This window comes from Gossypium arboreum, chromosome 11 (genome assembly GCF_025698485.1).
Source record: "Gossypium arboreum isolate Shixiya-1 chromosome 11, ASM2569848v2, whole genome shotgun sequence".
NCBI lineage: Eukaryota > Viridiplantae > Streptophyta > Magnoliopsida > Malvales > Malvaceae > Gossypium > Gossypium arboreum.
In genome coordinates this window covers 17,908,683-17,925,250 of record NC_069080.1, presented here as the reverse complement: position 1 = coordinate 17,925,250, position 16,568 = coordinate 17,908,683, and the positions used below count along the sequence as shown (strand labels likewise).

Sequence of the window (16,568 nt, the reverse complement as noted above, 5' to 3'; positions counted from 1 at the left end):
TTGATCCATTTATTTTTATTTTCAGGAATTTATTTTTATATTTTTCAGATTTTAAAATTTAAGTCAACTTGTTAACACAATTAAAAATTTCAGTTAAATTTGTTGGTGTGACGTTTTAAAATTAAAAAACCCTCATTTGGTAGTTATGTAATTAAAAATTAAGTTGTAATAAATCTGAATTTAATAAAATAAATTTAATGAAATTAACAATTAGACCTAAATTTTAAAATAGGAAACTGAAAAATAAAAGACTAAATTCTTAAAAATAAAAATATATAAATTAAATTCTAAATTTATAATTTAAATGGAATAAATTAAATTTAACATATTTAAAATTACAGTCTCAATAGTAAAAAATAAAGGGTTAAAACAGGGGTGAAGCCAGGGGCTGGCATGGGCTCTGACCCCTTAAAATGTAAAATTTTATTTTAAGCCTTTAAAATTTTTTAAAAATTTTAAATTAGTAAAGGTAAAATTGTACTTTGCCCCTTAAAATTATAAAAATTTAATTTAATCCTTTACAAATTATAAAGATATAAACTATAAAAAAAATTAAAATTTTATCCGACTCCTAAAAAATTTTCTTGCTTCGCACCTATGTTAAAAGGATTCAATTTAGGAAGAGAAGAGTTAATGAGATTACTGCAAACAAAAAACGGGTTGGAAGAAGAAGAGGAAGTGATGGATTAAGGTTAAATGTCAAGACAATAATGATAGCATGATGAATGCTCCAAGAGGGAGACAACGGTAATGAAAGTACTAATTAGGCAAATCATATGTTATGTTAGGGCACATGTTTTCCAGGGAGGATAAATTTTTTTTTCTAATATAAGATTTAAGGACAAAATCTTATCAAACAGCTGTGCCTTACATTTTTAATTTTAGCTGCGTAAACAGTCAAGTTACTCGCATATTCTTTAAACTTGTTTCTTTCAATAATTGAGTTTCTGTTGTTAAATTATCCAATTACGGGTTTAAAGTGAAACTCGGAGTTTAATAATGAAAAAAAGAAGTCAGAAATTAATAATAGATGGAAGATTAACTTAATACCGTTGTCCTCAAAGGTTAAATTAAAAAATTATGTTAATATTTGATAATTAGTTGATAGTTGATTACTGATTGTAATGGTTGGTTTGATCAGTTGATTCTATTAATTAATTTGATTAACTGAAAATATTTGGTAAAATTTAACTGATATTTGAAAGCGATATATATAAAATGACAAATAAATATATGATACATTTTATTGTTAAATATTTATTTGTTTATAATACTTAATTTTATTGGGTGAAATTATTGCAATAAAAATTATTGCCAATGAATTAAAAATCTATTATAGCAATTAATTAGTGAACATTTTTAAAAATTTAAATAAATAAATTTTTAAGTTCTTTATTTGCAAGTATTAATCTCGTGGAAATTGATAAATATTAAGGGTTTTTAAGTAATTTTTGAGTAAATTAAATATGTCGTTCTATATATCTTATTCTCATTAAGGTATGAAAAAGTTGTCCATCCTTAAATTTTTGTGTTGAAAGTTTTAGCTCAACAAGCTTTTACAAATCTTTATTCATTAAACATTACAATTAAAAGGTTAACTACTCGGTTCTCTATTTGTATCTAAATCAACTAAAACAAAAAAGCTAAAACTCTAATTACCAAATATCCCAATAATATTATTATTTAAGTTAAAATATACTTAAAGTACATGTACTCTTCATATATTTAAGATTTAGTCCTTTTATTTCTTAAGAAATTTATTCACTTTACTTTCTTAATATTCTTTTATTAAATTTAAATTTATTACAATATAATATTTTTATACAATTACTAAGTGATTTTTATTATTTTAAAATATTATATCAATAAATTTAATAGAAAATAACACCTAACTAAATTAATTAACATATTATTTAATAAACATAAAAACTTGTGTTAATTCTATACGATAGGAGGGGCAAGGCCTGACCGACTGGGAAACCCGTTAAACTTGAGGATACGATTTGAGTACCGAGTACTGACTGAGCTGAGCATCCGAGTGGTAGGAAGAATCGTCGGTGGGTCAACAATCCCCGCCCTTTTTGGACTTTTTAAAAGACCATCCCTGTCACTGTCACTGTCACGCACTCTAACAGTAGTTTCTAAACTCTAGACCAGCACTAAACTACAGCAGTACAAAAAAATATAAGCAGTAAGCATATTATTAGTGTTATTAATAAAATAAAATTAAAACAGCCCAACTCAGTTACAGATTCACTCAACTCAACTCAACTCAAGTGCACAACCACAGCACCAGCTGAATCTTAGCTGGATGCACCTCCTTCCTTTTCATTTTCCTTTCTCCCTCTCTCACTCCCAAGAAAACAAAAGAGAAGAAAAATAGTCCCCACGAATCTCACCCATCCATTCACAGCAACACTCACACACGATGCTCTCCTCCCTCTCCCTCTCCCTCTCCTTCTCCTTCTCCTTCTCCTTCTTCTTCTCTTCGTTGTTGTTTTGGTCATGTCAATCCTTTCCCATTCATAGCCGTCGGATCCTCCATCAACCTTTCTTGCCATTCGGATCTACTCCGCCGTCTGATCCTCCTCCTCCGCCTTCTCCTCCGCCTTTTTCTTCCACTTCTCCTCCTCCCGACTCTCCTTTCTTCCCCTCTTTCTCTTCATCTCCCCCTCCTCCTTCTCCTTCCTCCTTGGCTTCTTTCCCCGCCAACATTTCCTCCCTTGACATCCCTCACGCTCCCTCTCCCAACCACAGCTCCCGCACTCTCCTCATCCTTGCCATTGTCGCCGCCGTTTCCGCTTTCGTCGTCTCTGCTTTTCTCCTCTTCTTCTACTGCCGCCGCCGCAAGCAGAAACGTAGTTTCGTCGACGATAACAAGACCTTAACGTCCAACAATAGTAGCAGGTTGTACCCCAGCAACAATGTTCATAATGCTCGTAAGCTGAGGACAACTTCCGCCACTAGTTCCGAGTTGCTTTATTTGGGTACGTTGGTAAATTCCCGAGGCGGGATCGGAGACGGCTCCAATAATTCGCCGGCCAATGCTAGGTTTGATCCGAGGAAAATGGATTCCCCGGAGCTCCAGCCGTTACCGCCGTTGTCTCGACAGAGCACCGGTCGGAACTTTCGAGCCGGTGAAGTTGAGTCGGTTGCTGAAGAAGAAGAGGATTTTTATTCACCAAGAGGATCTCTCGATGGCCGAGATAGTCCTAGTCGAAACGGATCCGGGTCAAGAAGAGTATTCGCGACGATTGCAGTAAAAAACATTGAGTCTACAAGTACTTCATGTTCGTCTTCGAGTTCAAGTTCCTCCGGCGGGTCTCATTCACTTAGTATTTCTCCGCCGGTTAGTTCGAGTCCGGTAAGATCTGACCCGAAATCTCCAGAACTCGAGCAAGTTCAACCTTCTTCATCTCCGGGGAGGATTTCAGCTGATTCGCCACGACTTCTCAATGCGTCCAATGGAAATGTACGATCTCCCTCGTCGTCTTCAACTTTAACGTCACCGGAGAGGGAAAAATCAGATGGCCGAAGATTGCGATCTCCTTCGTTGTCTCCGATGTCGATCCCGAACCCAGATTCACATGTTTCCGATCGAAACAATGGATCACCATCACTGTCTTCGGCTGCTACTTCGCCAAATAGAACGTTGATCGAGAAACTAGATGCATCGATTAGAAATTTCAAGGATTTGGTTCGAAATATGGGGACTCCATCGATTTCAGCTTCAGCTGCAACTAGTTCATCAGCCAAAGGATCTCCGGTTAATGATATGGGTCGAAACCGAACAAGGTCCCCATCAGTTCGTTCAGCTTCGGCTTCTCCTGAGAAGAACATGGTAAATAATCCGAGTGAATTTCCAAGAATGGTTAGTGATTTGAATCCAATTGTTAGGTATCCTTCAATGTCATCAGCCTCAACATCACCGGAAAGGGCTTTGAATGAAAATGAGAATGAGCGGTCTCCTTTACTATCACCGGCTTCATCATCATCGGATGGAAGTTTCGGGAAAAGCCCAAAGAAGTCACCATTAGTGGTTGCTTTTTGGGATTACAATAGGAGCTCTTCGTTCTCATCTTCAGCTTCTTCATCACTAAGAAGAGATTCGGAGAATAGTCCTGATGCATCTCCTGTAAGAGTTAGCGGAGATTTAGAGAAGCCTATGTTGACTCCACCGCCGCCGCCGCCACCTCCTCCTCCTCCGCCTCCTCCGAAGCAACGACGGCTCTGGGAGAAACCACTTCCATCAGCATCTATAGTAAAACAGATATCGAAGCCGCCTCCTCTTGTGCCCCCTTCGATGCCTTTTATGACACACAACCCACTTAGTATTTCTCAAGTCGAGTTGCCTACAAGGTCTGAGTCCGAGGCAGTGGAGGCAGTGGAGGAAGAGGATTCGGAGGAGGCTTCAAAACCCAAGTTAAAGCCTTTACATTGGGATAAAGTACGAGCCAGCTCTGATCGTGAAATGGTGTGGGATCACCTCAGATCAAGCTCATTCAAGTATGATTTCAACCTCTAGTTAATTGTAAACTATGGGGTTCTTGTCAGATCTTTTAGTTTTAGTTGAATTAAGGTTTTCTTCACATGGTTCTATTCCTTGCTTGAATACTTTCTAAGAGTTTGGCTTCTGCAGGTTGAATGAGGAGATGATTGAAACACTATTTGTCGCAAAAACACCGAATCCTAAACCAAAGCAAGCAACTCCACGTTCTGTTCTTCCTTCACCAAACCAAGATAACAGAGTGTTGGATCCCAAAAAGGCACAAAACATAGCAATTTTGTTGAGGGCACTCAATGTGACCGTCGAGGAAGTTTGTGAAGCCCTTTTAGAAGGTAATGAAATTGCCATTTAGGAAACATCACTTATAACTTTTTGGTTTATTGATTGCAATTGTGGTTCAAGTTTTGTTGATTTTAAGACTTAAAAATGTCCATAACTTGCACAAAGGTCATTAAGCTGGTCTGTTGGATATGGAATTGGTATTCATTTGACCTTATATTCCTTGAACATTACTTAATGAAAGTTTTCTGCTGAAATTGTCACTGAACTGAGTAGTTTGTTACGACTTTGGACCTGTGTTTAACAATTCACAGTAGTTCAAATTTAGATGCTACTTTTGAAGCATGTTCCCGTTTAAGGTATATAAAATTTACATTTTTACCATTGTTATGGTGCAAACCATTGAAGAATCCTTTGTTTGTCTTTCTACGATTGAAAAAGGTTTTTGATAATTTGCATCACTATGCTTAACTGATGATCCCAACTTAAATGGTTGGCTGTTTTGAATGAATCCAACTCTGAGATTACCTTTGAGTATACTGAAGAAATATTCTCACTAGATTTGAATATGGGCTTATATTTTTGGAATTAGTTAGTATCATACAAGACCATAAGTGAAATTCATATTTTTGGGAACCAATAGTCTGAGTTTGTATTGCCTATAAATGATATTTGTTGAGCTTTAATATCCTTGCCATGACTGGCCATATGGTTTCCCATATTTGGAGTTATTATGTATGGGCACTAAAAATCTCATCTATGATGGTACAGGTAATGCTGAGACACTCGGCACTGAACTTCTTGAAAGTTTATTGAAAATGGCTCCGACCAAGGAAGAAGAACGCAAGTTGAAGGACTACAAAGATGATTCACCAGTCAAGCTTGGGCCAGCTGAGAAGTTTTTAAAAGCAGTTCTTGATATACCCTTTGCGTTCAAAAGGGTGGATGCAATGCTCTACATAGCTAACTTCGAGTCTGAAGTTGAATACCTTAAAAAATCTTTCCAAACTCTAGAGGTAATTTTCACCAACTCCATCTCTGTCTGCTCCGCATTTTCTCGATTTCTTCCTCGTTTTCTTTCAGCTTTTCTTGGTTCCTTGTTTATGCTTGTATTAAAATGTGAATACTCATTCAACTACCATATCCTTCATCGGTTTAGAAATTTCAACACCAAACATTACAGCTATCTATTTGACTATTCAGTCTTTATCACATGTTTCTCTTCAAAGTAAAATATGAATGACTAATTAAATGTGCCTTGACTTTAGGTTAGTTCATACCTGACAGCTTGGTTTTTGTCTATAAGCTTGCCTAAGAATGTGAACAAGAAGAATATTCTTGTAATATGGTTTTTTTGGGTACAACTACATGTGTTCTTGTAATATGTTGAATATAGTAACCATTTCAATGGTCTAAAAAATGCATGTGTCCGAGTTCACTAACATGATCATTTGCTTTTAAGATGAGTCATATGCTTTGTTTTCATTTTGTAGATTTAACGTAGACCAACAAAACCTGTGTTGTTGCTTTATTATCAATTGTATTAAGCCGTATCCTGTTGGTTTGTCCTTTTTACAGAATGCTTGCGAGGAATTGAGAACCAGTAGGATGTTTTTGAAGCTTCTAGAGGCTGTGCTCAAGACTGGGAACCGCATGAATGTCGGGACAAACCGTGGTGATGCCCATGCCTTCAAACTTGATACACTCCTTAAGCTTGTTGATGTGAAGGGTGCGGATGGGAAGACCACACTCCTGCATTTTGTTGTACAAGAAATCATAAGAACTGAGGGTGCTCGTCTTTCCGATGCTGACCAAACTCAAAGCTCCACTGTAAACGAAGATGCTCGGTGTAGGAAGCTCGGTTTACAAGTTGTTTCTAGTCTCAGTTCAGAGCTCACCAATGTGAAGAAAGCTGCAGCAATGGATTCCGAGGTACTTAACAGCGATGTCTTGAAGCTTTCTAGAGGCATTGAAAACATCAGCAACGTTCTAAGATTAAATGAAAAAATGGCATTGGATGAGAGCCTGGAGAAGTTTTCCGAATCAATGAACAAGTTCATGAAAATGGCCGAGGAAGAGATTATAAGGATTCAAGCCCATGAAAGTGTGGCCTTATCTCTGGTAAAGGAGATTACTGAATACTTCCATGGGAACTCAACAAAAGAAGAGGCCCACCCATTTAGAATCTTTATGGTGGTGAGGGATTTCCTTACGGTTCTCGAACGGGTCTGCAAGGAAGTTGGGATGATAAATGAACGAACTGTTGTTAGTTCTGCCCATAAATTCCCAGTCCCAGTGAATCCAATGATGCAACCAGTGTTCCCAGTTCCAGTGAATCCAATGATGTCCCAAGCTTTTGCTGGATTTCAGGGCAGACCACGGTATGGTTCTGGTTCTGATGATGAGACTGCATCACCTTAGTTGTTTGCTGAAGCTGTAAGATAGAAGCTACCAAAATTGGGTGGTTTAGGTTTTGCATGAAGCTTGTATGGCTTGTCCTGCAATGTAAGGTCGCAAATATTTATTTATATTCTTATTTTCATATCTGTATAAATCCATGTACAATTCAGAACAGTTTTGTTCTATATAATCTATAATATACGAGAGGAAATTTTCTTGGGGAAACAAAAGGAGGCAGTGTGCTGATTTATTTCAAGGGGAATGATACATTCATCAGGTTCATGCCTGCAAAATTTAACAGGCTGCAATAATTTATGTTTCTAATGTTACAAAGAATCTTTAACATTTGACTGATACCATCAAATTGCTTATGCTAGAAGATGGTGTTGATCTGCCCCAGCTTCACTGGTTTTGCTGTGGCATCTCAGCATCCATGCGTTCTAGAATACGCCGTGCTTCTTCCTCTGTTGCAGGAACTACATTTCGGATCTTAAATCCATTCTTTGTGGCCTTTGCCTCTGGCCGGACGCTGAATGTGAAATAAAATGTATTTGATACCTGCTTCATGGATAATACAGAAAGAGAGAACATGTTAAGTAACCATATATTTTATGAAATTACTGAATCTGGAATCAAGAAAATAGTAGCTTGTTTGTTCTATAACAGTGCATTTTGCAGGGTTTTACGTCACTGGATCTGATCTCCGGCCTCGTAACATGAGCAACAACTTCAACATTAATTAATGGTTGATCCGGATTCTCGAGTTCAGTGTACAGAACACATGACGTCAAACGAAGGAAGTCGCCTACATCGACCTGCTCAAAGTACAGGTATTCTTTTTGCATAAGTTAAAGATAGACCTGAATTGAAGCACAAACGTGAACCGAAGATGCTGGAAAGACAATATTGAATCTGAAAGTTTCTTCTTGTCTTCCATTTCATGAGGATATGCTTGAAATAATGATCAAGTTTGGGATCTTGATCTCTCCCTATATGAGACAATGAATTTAATGCTAAAACCTGCACAGAAAGCAGGAAGGTACTTACAGGCCTTAGGAAATCAACATGATCAACTTCTAAAAAGCAAGGCACGAGTCCAGCAAAGACATAAGCTGTTGAAAAAGCTAGCTCGAATGCTCGATGCATTAAGAAACCTCCGAAAATTCGACCATGGATATTCCTCTGCTGCGGTTGACAGATCAAAGCATTTTCAAGACGGGTATCCCTTAAAAGAATGCTTTCTCTATCTGCTAAGGCTGGCATATCGCAAAAGATTCGGCCCTCTGCTAAGAGTGCTTCCAGTTGATTTACCTCCCCATTTTTGAGTTTTCTTCTATCCACTCTTTTCTTTTTTCTCAATTTGCTTCTAGCTTCAGCTTCTTCAAAAAGAAATTTCTCACGTTCAGTTTCTGGAGAAAGCCGGTTAACAGCAGCAGCTTTCCCGGTCTTAGAGTCACGGGCCACAAAGATGAAGTTAGCTGCTAGAGCTACTGAATGCGAAACATCCGATTCTTCTACATGAAATAACAAAATCTGATCAAAGGCTAATCATCATGGCCAAACCTCAATCTAATATATATCCATAAATGAAAAATGTTACTCCTATGCATATACTAAGTAGGTTTTAAATGAGAAATATGCTTATTAAAGGAGAAAAGAAAAATGGGGTTGGACTTTGGAGTGTTGAATATCAATATTAAAGAACACAAAATGTTAAGCCACGACACAGATTGGAGAATCCAGATTGGGTACCTAAACATTATAAAAGGCAAGTCATAGGTTTTAGATTAAAACACCTTTTGGGGATTGAATAACATCTAATTGAATCTCAATTGATGATCTCCCAACCCAAATGACAGAACCAACCATTTTGAGATCAATGTCAACACTAATGGGCTTCTTCAAAACAATCTTATCAACAGCAGCTGTTACCAGCAACAGAGGCCTCGTTGTGCTATCATCATCTGAACAATGCTAATTTTACAAACAAACAAGGTTTAAAACAGCTTTTAGAAAATGAAAGAAGGTAAGTTTGTGAAGAAGAAAAATATGGGGAACCTTGACAGAGATAGTCCCAGCTAAAGCATCAAGGTCTTCAAGCAACATGCCCATTCTAACTTCATTCCAGGGATCCCTATATTGTTCTCTCAAGATATAATCAGATGAAAAGTTATAAAAGATGGTGGTTCGGCTTTGAGAGGGAGATTTGGTGAGCAATTCGCTCTGAGGGGGTGCATCTTTTGGTGGATCAAGGAGTCTCTCGAAGATTTTGGACCTGGCTTCCCATAAAGCGTTGGTAACCGGTGAATGGTACATACCAGGCCATAAGCTTATAGGCTTCCTGGTTGAGGAAGAATCCGAGCCTTTTCCTGTAAACGTTGAAACTACAGGGATGGTTTTAGGAGATGAGCAATTCAATTCCATGGAATTTTGGATGTTTCAGGCGATTCCTGCAAAAAGGTTGGTGACAGCTTTTGATGGTTTCAAGGAATTTTGGTTTACCCTTATGAGAAATTTGGCTTCTACAACCAAATTTTTCCTTTTTTTTTATTATTAACTCCAAGAAGTCAAAACTTTTAATATCTTGTAAAGCTGTATTAGTTTGATATTATAATTATTTTTTAGGGTAAACTACAAATACTCATCCCATTATTTTAGGTATCTAAAATAAAATGTTTATAATTTAAGTATTTAATTTTTTACTCTCATTAAAATCATAAATGATAAATTAACGTGATAGTTAAAAATATGTATAATAATAAATTTAACCTCAATTTCTACATATCATATTAATTTAATTATAATTTTAAAATTTCTCAAACCCGGGAGGTCTGGTGGGAGAGGGGGAGAAGGAGAGGGATGGGGTGGGGAAATTTAAAATTAAGATAAAATTAAGAAAATTTGAAAATTTTGAAAGTTAATTTTTTAAAATTATGCCTAAATCCATATAATATGTAAAAGTTGAGGGCTAAATTAGTTATTATACCTATTTTTTAACTACCATTGATTTTAAAGGAGATAAAAATAATTGAACTATGTAATGTGAGTATTTATATTATAAACTTTTTATTTTGGGTGCTTAAAATGAATTTCTTTATGCAACTTGTGAAGATAGAAAGGGTTGAGAGAGGAAAAAAAAGACGAACGGTAACCAACTTAAATACTAACAAACAAAAGAAAAGCAAAAAAACTTGAAAAAAAAAAGAAAAGTTTTTAGTGTTTCTTGTTAAAGCATCTTAACTCTACAAACAGAATTAAAAAATGTTTTAAGTCTAATTTTTATATTTATATTTATAATATTTTAATATATTTTATTGGAATTTTATTATCACCCTTATCCAATATACCAAATATTTTTCCTTCATTCAAAATTCTTTCATCAATGTAGTGTCCTTGTCCAGAGCTTAGAATTTTTTTCAAGAAAAAAACAAAAGAAAAACTAGCTTATTAGAAGAGGATTTGACTCGCCTCTATTTCGAGCTATAGTTCTTTCTTGCTAATGAGAAATACTTTTAAAATTGTTTTCTAAAAGTTTGATTTAAAATCGAAATGTTTTATATTATTGTGAAAATGTGTTTTAAGAAATATAATATTTATTTAATTACTATATTAAATGATGTGGTAAGTACAACAAAATACATTAAATGATGTTAAAGTTGATTAATATTTATAATATTTCAATAAAAATATATAAAATAATATTTTTAATTTTTAATATATGAAATATAAATTTTATTTTTAAGCAATTAATATGAATTGTTTGTAAAATTTAATTTGAATATATAAATTATATGTTGAATATTAAAAAATAATATTATAAATTCAAATAAATAATATTATATATTTGAAATAAATTTCAATAGGAAAAAAAATTCACAAAAACTAAAAATTCTAACTTTTTTTTTGTGTTTTGGGCTGAAAATTACTTTGAACTTCAAAAACCACATTTTAACTCTACAAGCGCTTTTAGAACATAATGAAAAACAGGTCCGTCGTCTACATTTAATTTCTCATTGTAGGCAGACCAATCAAATGCATCTTTTAAGCATTAAAATCAGTTTAGTTAACAACTAGTTTTCTCAGACCGATTAAATTGGATGTGGTTTTGAATCAAGTTTTTCCACCATTGATGAAACTGGTGTTTTTTTAACATAAACATATTACAGGAAACAGCGACATGAAGTATGTGGTGCTTAATTTCTTCATTTTAACACACTCGTGATTCTTGTGAGAAACAGAGATTGTGGAGCATTGCATAAAGTAGTTAATGGAAGGAAAAGAATGCAAACAAAGTTGAAGAAATTTGGATAAAATGGCAGTCGGTTAGTAAGGTGGAAATTAGGACAAAAGCATTATAATGGCGACCAGCAGTAATGCGAGTTAGGATTTAATAAGCAACCATGGGCGAACCATGCATCATTGTTTGGAAGAAACACCACAAGCTTCCATGATTGAAGAACCAAACCATTTATTGTCTCATTTTAATATATATATACACTGTTATACCTCCACTAGAGCACATGTGGCAAGTTGTTGGACAGTCCGTGGACGACACCTCTGTGAGGAACGGTCTGCAAGCAACCCTTTGTGTGGGATGGTCCGCAGAAGACTCTCCACAAACTGTCTGAGTCAACCTAGAGGCAATCCGCTATACACCCTTCATATCACACAAATACATACATTTTGAAGAACCTAACCTGTCCAATGTCCATGTCCAACTGAATTTGTCATCACCTTTTTATCATGGTATGTTTAGAGTTTATACGTAAAGGGCCAAGAAACCCCATATGAAATTAGCTAGTATGCTATATAACTCAAACAGGAAGAGGGGCATCAAGCATTCAATAGGAAATGAAAAAACTAGAAGATGCTAGCCATACATCATCTACAAATACTGTATAGCTCTCCCCACAAAATGAAGGATAATAACAAAAGTTACTAAAATCCCTTGAAAGATGCTGAAATCAACAAGTACTCCTAAGCAATACATGTACACAAATCCTTTGCCACCTTTATTCAATATTCCATTTTCATCTGATAACTTTAAAACTGAGATTTTGGATTGTGGCCTTTGAAAAATGCTCCAAATCCCCTTCCATTTCATCAATCACCAATAAAAATCAATGGAATATGCCAACCTTAAAGTCACATACATATATGTCTAAATAGCATAAATCCTAATCCAGAATAGGTCCACTTTTTCTTGGCATCAATTCTAGAAAAAGAAATGGAAAAGTAGAATCATGCTGCAAAAGCCAGTTTATCAGAAACAAAAACAGCATGCATCTAGATGTTTCTTTTTGGCAGTTATTCAATTTTAACTCTCACTCTAGCCTCCAAATGGCATGCTGGCATATATGCAGGTGCACTACGATTCCCAACAGTGCAATCGAGAATTCTGCTATTAGCATCAAATGCCAAATTCCAAGATTCATAATCCAAAAAAGTGCAACAGTAACAGCAGTGACACACACACACACACACACACACACATATTTCATCAATTAAAAGACAGGGAAACGACTTTAAGTTCCACCATATAAGATGCCTAGTTTATGTTACACACAGCATTCACTTGATCTAGATCTTATCATTCTGCAAATAGAATTAAAAGGAGAAAAAGGCTTCAGCAAGAAATTATCACATTAATCAATAAGGAAAACAGATCCCACAATTGTGAAGTGATCTTAATTACATTATACGCAGCATTTGATTGGTGTGAAGCTAATCATCCTACATACATGATAATTTAGGGAGAAAGCCACGAAAGATTACGTATGATACTAATCAATCTAAAGTTTTTTTTTCCTCGAGGACATTGGTGAAGGATTCTAATATGAAATAACAGACATAAAGACCTAATGTAGATGCTAAAAAATATACCTGATACAATTACAGTGAGTACTGGATGTAGAAAGTTGAAATAGTAAGTAAAGCATCATACATGTAACTTCAACCTTTATTTAAACATGCACAAGAGCAAATACTTACACATGCACTATGCTAAGATACAATACTCACCATATCCCATAGCTCTTCACTGACTCTCGTTGACTTCTCGAGCAACAATAAGTTCCTCTAAATAATCAGCATCACCAGTATCTGAAGGCATCAAAATTTCATCCTCGGTGGTAAAATTGTATCGCTCCCCAGTAGCTCTTAAAAGCTGGTATACTTCAAACATGGTAGGCCTCTCCTTGGGAGGTGGCAATACACAATTACATGCAACTTTAAGAAATTGGAAAAGTTCATTATCAACACCCTTCCCAAGCAAGGATGTGTCAATAGCATCATGAAGTTTCCCATCATTTGATAGCTGTGTAATCCATTCGACCAGACTTCCCTTGAAGCTCTCAGGAGCTTTGGATACGTGGGTAGGTTTCTCACCAGTCACCAACTCGAGAAGGACAACTCCAAAGCTGTAGACATCTCCTTTTGGAGTGGCCACTAGAGTTCTGGCATATTCAGGGGCAACATAACCTAAATCCCCAAACTCGCCATTCACAAAGGTGCTCAGATGTGTATCAATTGGGTTCATAAGCCTAGCTAGACCAAAATCGGATATTTTGGGCTCAAAATCTGCATCCAATAAGATGCACTTAGAGCTTATATTTCGATGAAGTATACGAGGATTGCAGTTGTGGTGGAGCCATGCAAATCCTTTGGCAGCCCCTATACCGATTTTAAGCCTTATGGACCACTCCATAGCCTTGTTAGCATCATCTACAGGATGCAAATTATCATTGAGAGTGCCATTCGCCATGTATCTGTAAACTATAAGCCTCTCCTTTTTTGCAACACAGAAACCTAGAAGGGGAACTAAGTTGCGGTGTTTCACATTTCCCAGAGTAGCCATCTCAGATGTAAATTCTTTGTCAGAGTGTTGAGAATCCTGTAACCTTTTAATCATAAGCGAGGTTCCATCTTCGAGGACACCTTTGTACATAGTCCCTGTTCTTCCTGACCCAATGATATTATTTTTGCTGAAACTGTTAGTGGCCTTCAAAAGATCATTTAATCTCATCTTGGAAACTCCTTTTTCAAACAAGGAAACCTGAAATAACATTACCTTATAAGTACATCACATAGAAAAAACCGTAATCAAAGAAAGAAGAAAAAAAGAACATTAGCTCAAATCTGATATGGAGGTATTAGATAAGCTTGCCTTAATGCCTTTATCTCCCTTTAAGCTCTTTGCCCATTTGTTTCCTTCTGGATCATCATCCTTCTTCTTCCTCATAACAGATACTCTACGGTAATAGAAGAACATACCAATAGCCACACCTATTGCAGCAACCGTCAACCCAGCGACAGCAGCCCCAGCAATAATTCCAGTTTTAGGGCCTTTTGAAGTCAACTGACAAGGATCCAAAGGCTTCCCACACAATCCAGGATTATGCGCAAAATCCTCTGCTGTTAATGTAACATTAAAATATGGAATTTGCCCCGACAAGAGATTATTAGACACGCTAAATGTTTTTATCCTATTCAGCAAACTGAGTACTGGAGGAATCGAACCCGTCAAGCTGTTATAGTCGAGTTTCAAAATGTTTAAGAAGCTACAATTTGCGAGTCCCGGTGGGATTTCTCCAGAGAAATTATTAGATGAGAGATCAAGGGTAGTGACATACTTGATAATTTGAGAAATATTAGATGGAATATGTCCATAGAGTTTGTTGCTTGAAAGATCTAAGCCTGTAATACTTTTGCATTTTACGATTCCTTGAGGAAACACACCCTTGAGTCCCATATCTGCAAGCCGGATATTCAGAACCCTATTCTCATCCGGGTGCCAACAATCAATCCCGGTAAATCTACAAATAAATCCTTCAGTAGTGTTGTCGAAATTCCATGAAGAATTTAAGTAACCAAAGGAATCCTCAAGTGAATCTTTGATGCTCCTCAAACAATCAATATCTTCTTGAGACGCATAGCTCAAACTACAGCCAAGCAACAACCAGACTAAAACACTGACAAGAACAGAAAAAATTCGGCTACGCATCACCATGATCATGAAGAAACCCCTCAAATCGAAACTTGAATGGAGAATTGCAGAAAGCAATTTGTACAGCTAATAACAGCTTAAAATGCCAAATCTACTAAACCATAGTTCAAAATTTAAACCTGAAACAAGTTCCAAAAAGAAAAAAGAGGAAATAAGATAAAATTCAACTTTCATAAATCCAGAAAAACCAAGACAAGCAATAATAAAGGAAAGAACGTAGATCACATAATTCAGCTGATAAACCACCAAATTCACAAAGAAAAACACAGAAGATCAAAACTTTTACACGTACAAAGTTAAGCAAACCTAGTGAAGTTGACTACTTGACCTAGATTCTGATTAATATAAGAGAGCATCAACAAAACCCAGAAAGGGAAAATTAAGCAGGATGAAGCTTTGTAACAAAAATTCAAAGACCCACCTCAGATTTTTTCAAATTTTAACCGAAGAAGATCATAGAACAGGCAAAAGGGTATGGGAAACTATAAGGAAGTATCCTCCTTTTCCACAGAGAAACTAAGAGAGAAGATTTCCCAGTACTTCATAAACGAAAATTAAGAGAAAAATAAGGCAAATTCAACATCATGGTTTGAATATTCAACAGCATAATTCAAAACAACAAGAAAAACATTAAAAAAATTTTAAATAGGAAATTGAAGGAAAGACCATTTTAAGGTTCTTTGGTTGTTTTTCTTTTTCCAAGCTACGGAGACGACTGGCCTCCAAGATGGGGCAAAGACTTTTTAGTGCTCTTTGCTGATTTGCCTTTCGTTGAAAAATTTTCTCTTAAATTTTATTAAATAATTTAATTAATTAATTAAATGAAAAGTTAATTTGGAGGGCGACTGAAAATTGAGAAAGTTCAAAATTATTGGTAAATTTGTTCTGTTTTTCATTTTATATATAATAATTATATATTCATTTTGGCCCCTTTCTTCATTGCCGTCCATTATAGCTATTGGTCAAAATTAACTGCCGACCCATTTAGAGGTTTACAATTGCAATACCCATACAAAATATTTGTTTTTTTAATATATAAATGAGGATGTCATGAACCGGACCGGATCCTAGTTATTGAGTTTTTTCTTTTATGCTGATTTCTAATCCTACTTTTGTCATCATAAATAAATTAAATAAAAATCTACCTGATTAATTATCAAATTTGTATCCTTCAAGGTGATTCGTGTAGAGCTTAATTCTTATTCAATCTATTATAATTTGTAAAATAATTTTTTTTAAAATCAGCAAAAAGAGATTTTTAATTATAACTTAGCGTTGAATCGAATCAAGTAAAAAAATTCAAGTTAACGAGTCCTATTTTATCATCTTTAACTCAATTTGAAATTTTTTCCTAATTGAATTCAGTAAAATAAAATT

The 16,568-nt window shown here is 35.5% G+C and overlaps 3 protein-coding genes across 10 annotated transcripts; 1 reads left to right on the top strand and 2 right to left on the bottom strand.

Moving 5' to 3' along the window:
- The first annotated feature begins 2,126 nt into the window (after positions 1 to 2,126).
- LOC108473429 (formin-like protein 1) lies at positions 2,127 to 7,416 on the top strand. The gene is made up of 4 exons (XM_017774974.2): positions 2,127 to 4,506; positions 4,640 to 4,839; positions 5,558 to 5,802; positions 6,365 to 7,416. The coding sequence occupies exons 1-4, from the start codon at positions 2,429 to 2,431 to the stop codon at positions 7,205 to 7,207; spliced, it is 3,366 nt and encodes a 1,121-aa protein (XP_017630463.1). The 5' UTR covers positions 2,127 to 2,428; the 3' UTR covers positions 7,208 to 7,416.
- LOC108473430 (acyl-coenzyme A thioesterase 2, chloroplastic) lies at positions 7,398 to 9,776 on the bottom strand. 4 transcript variants are annotated; one of them, XM_017774976.2, is made up of 5 exons: positions 9,245 to 9,776; positions 8,983 to 9,160; positions 8,234 to 8,700; positions 7,851 to 8,001; positions 7,398 to 7,744 (listed from the first exon to the last, which is right to left on the bottom strand). In XM_017774976.2, exons 1-5 carry the CDS (start codon positions 9,608 to 9,610, stop codon positions 7,677 to 7,679), a joined length of 1,230 nt encoding a protein of 409 aa, XP_017630465.1. In that variant the 5' UTR covers positions 9,611 to 9,776; the 3' UTR covers positions 7,398 to 7,676. The 4 variants fall into 4 exon arrangements, with proteins under 4 accessions (XP_017630465.1, XP_052877027.1, XP_017630464.1 ...); XM_053021067.1 differs by having other exon boundaries at positions 7,878 to 8,001; XM_017774975.2 differs by having other exon boundaries at positions 7,873 to 8,001; positions 9,245 to 9,774.
- Positions 9,777 to 11,538: 1,762 nt separating this feature from the next.
- On the bottom strand, positions 11,539 to 15,998 carry LOC108473780 (probably inactive leucine-rich repeat receptor-like protein kinase At5g48380). 5 transcript variants are annotated; one of them, XM_017775533.2, is made up of 4 exons: positions 15,858 to 15,998; positions 14,352 to 15,310; positions 13,208 to 14,240; positions 11,539 to 11,883 (listed from the first exon to the last, which is right to left on the bottom strand). In XM_017775533.2, exons 2-3 carry the CDS (start codon positions 15,198 to 15,200, stop codon positions 13,224 to 13,226), a joined length of 1,866 nt encoding a protein of 621 aa, XP_017631022.1. In that variant the 5' UTR covers positions 15,201 to 15,310; positions 15,858 to 15,998; the 3' UTR covers positions 11,539 to 11,883; positions 13,208 to 13,223. The 5 variants fall into 5 exon arrangements, with proteins under 5 accessions (XP_017631022.1, XP_052877684.1, XP_017631021.1 ...); XM_053021724.1 differs by having other exon boundaries at positions 15,613 to 15,991; XM_053021723.1 differs by lacking the exon at positions 11,539 to 11,883 and adding an exon at positions 11,997 to 12,278.
- Between the last annotated feature and the right edge of the window lie 570 nt (positions 15,999 to 16,568).

What these genes read in the sequence shown, in the direction of transcription:
- LOC108473429 (XM_017774974.2), top strand. Translation starts at nt 2,429, where the DNA reads ATGCTCTCCTCCCTCTCCCTCTCCCTCTCCTTCTCCTTCTCCTTCTCC. An exon ending in CTCAGATCAAGCTCATTCAA is followed by an intron (nt 4,507 to 4,639) that starts GTATGATTTCAA and finishes TGGCTTCTGCAG; the next exon opens with GTTGAATGAGGAGATGATTG. An exon ending in AATCTTTCCAAACTCTAGAG is followed by an intron (nt 5,803 to 6,364) that starts GTAATTTTCACC and finishes TCCTTTTTACAG; the next exon opens with AATGCTTGCGAGGAATTGAG.
- LOC108473430 (XM_017774975.2), bottom strand. Translation starts at nt 9,610, where the DNA reads ATGGAATTGAATTGCTCATCTCCTAAAACCATCCCTGTAGTTTCAACG. An exon ending in ATGTTGATTTCCTAAGGCCT is followed by an intron (nt 8,002 to 8,233) that starts GTAAGTACCTTC and finishes TACTTTGAGCAG; the next exon opens with GTCGATGTAGGCGACTTCCT. An exon ending in CGGAGATCAGATCCAGTGAC is followed by an intron (nt 7,745 to 7,872) that starts GTAAAACCCTGC and finishes TCCATGAAGCAG; the next exon opens with GTATCAAATACATTTTATTT.
- LOC108473780 (XM_017775533.2), bottom strand. Translation starts at nt 15,200, where the DNA reads ATGATCATGGTGATGCGTAGCCGAATTTTTTCTGTTCTTGTCAGTGTT. An exon ending in AGGGAGATAAAGGCATTAAG is followed by an intron (nt 14,241 to 14,351) that starts GCAAGCTTATCT and finishes ATGTTATTTCAG; the next exon opens with GTTTCCTTGTTTGAAAAAGG.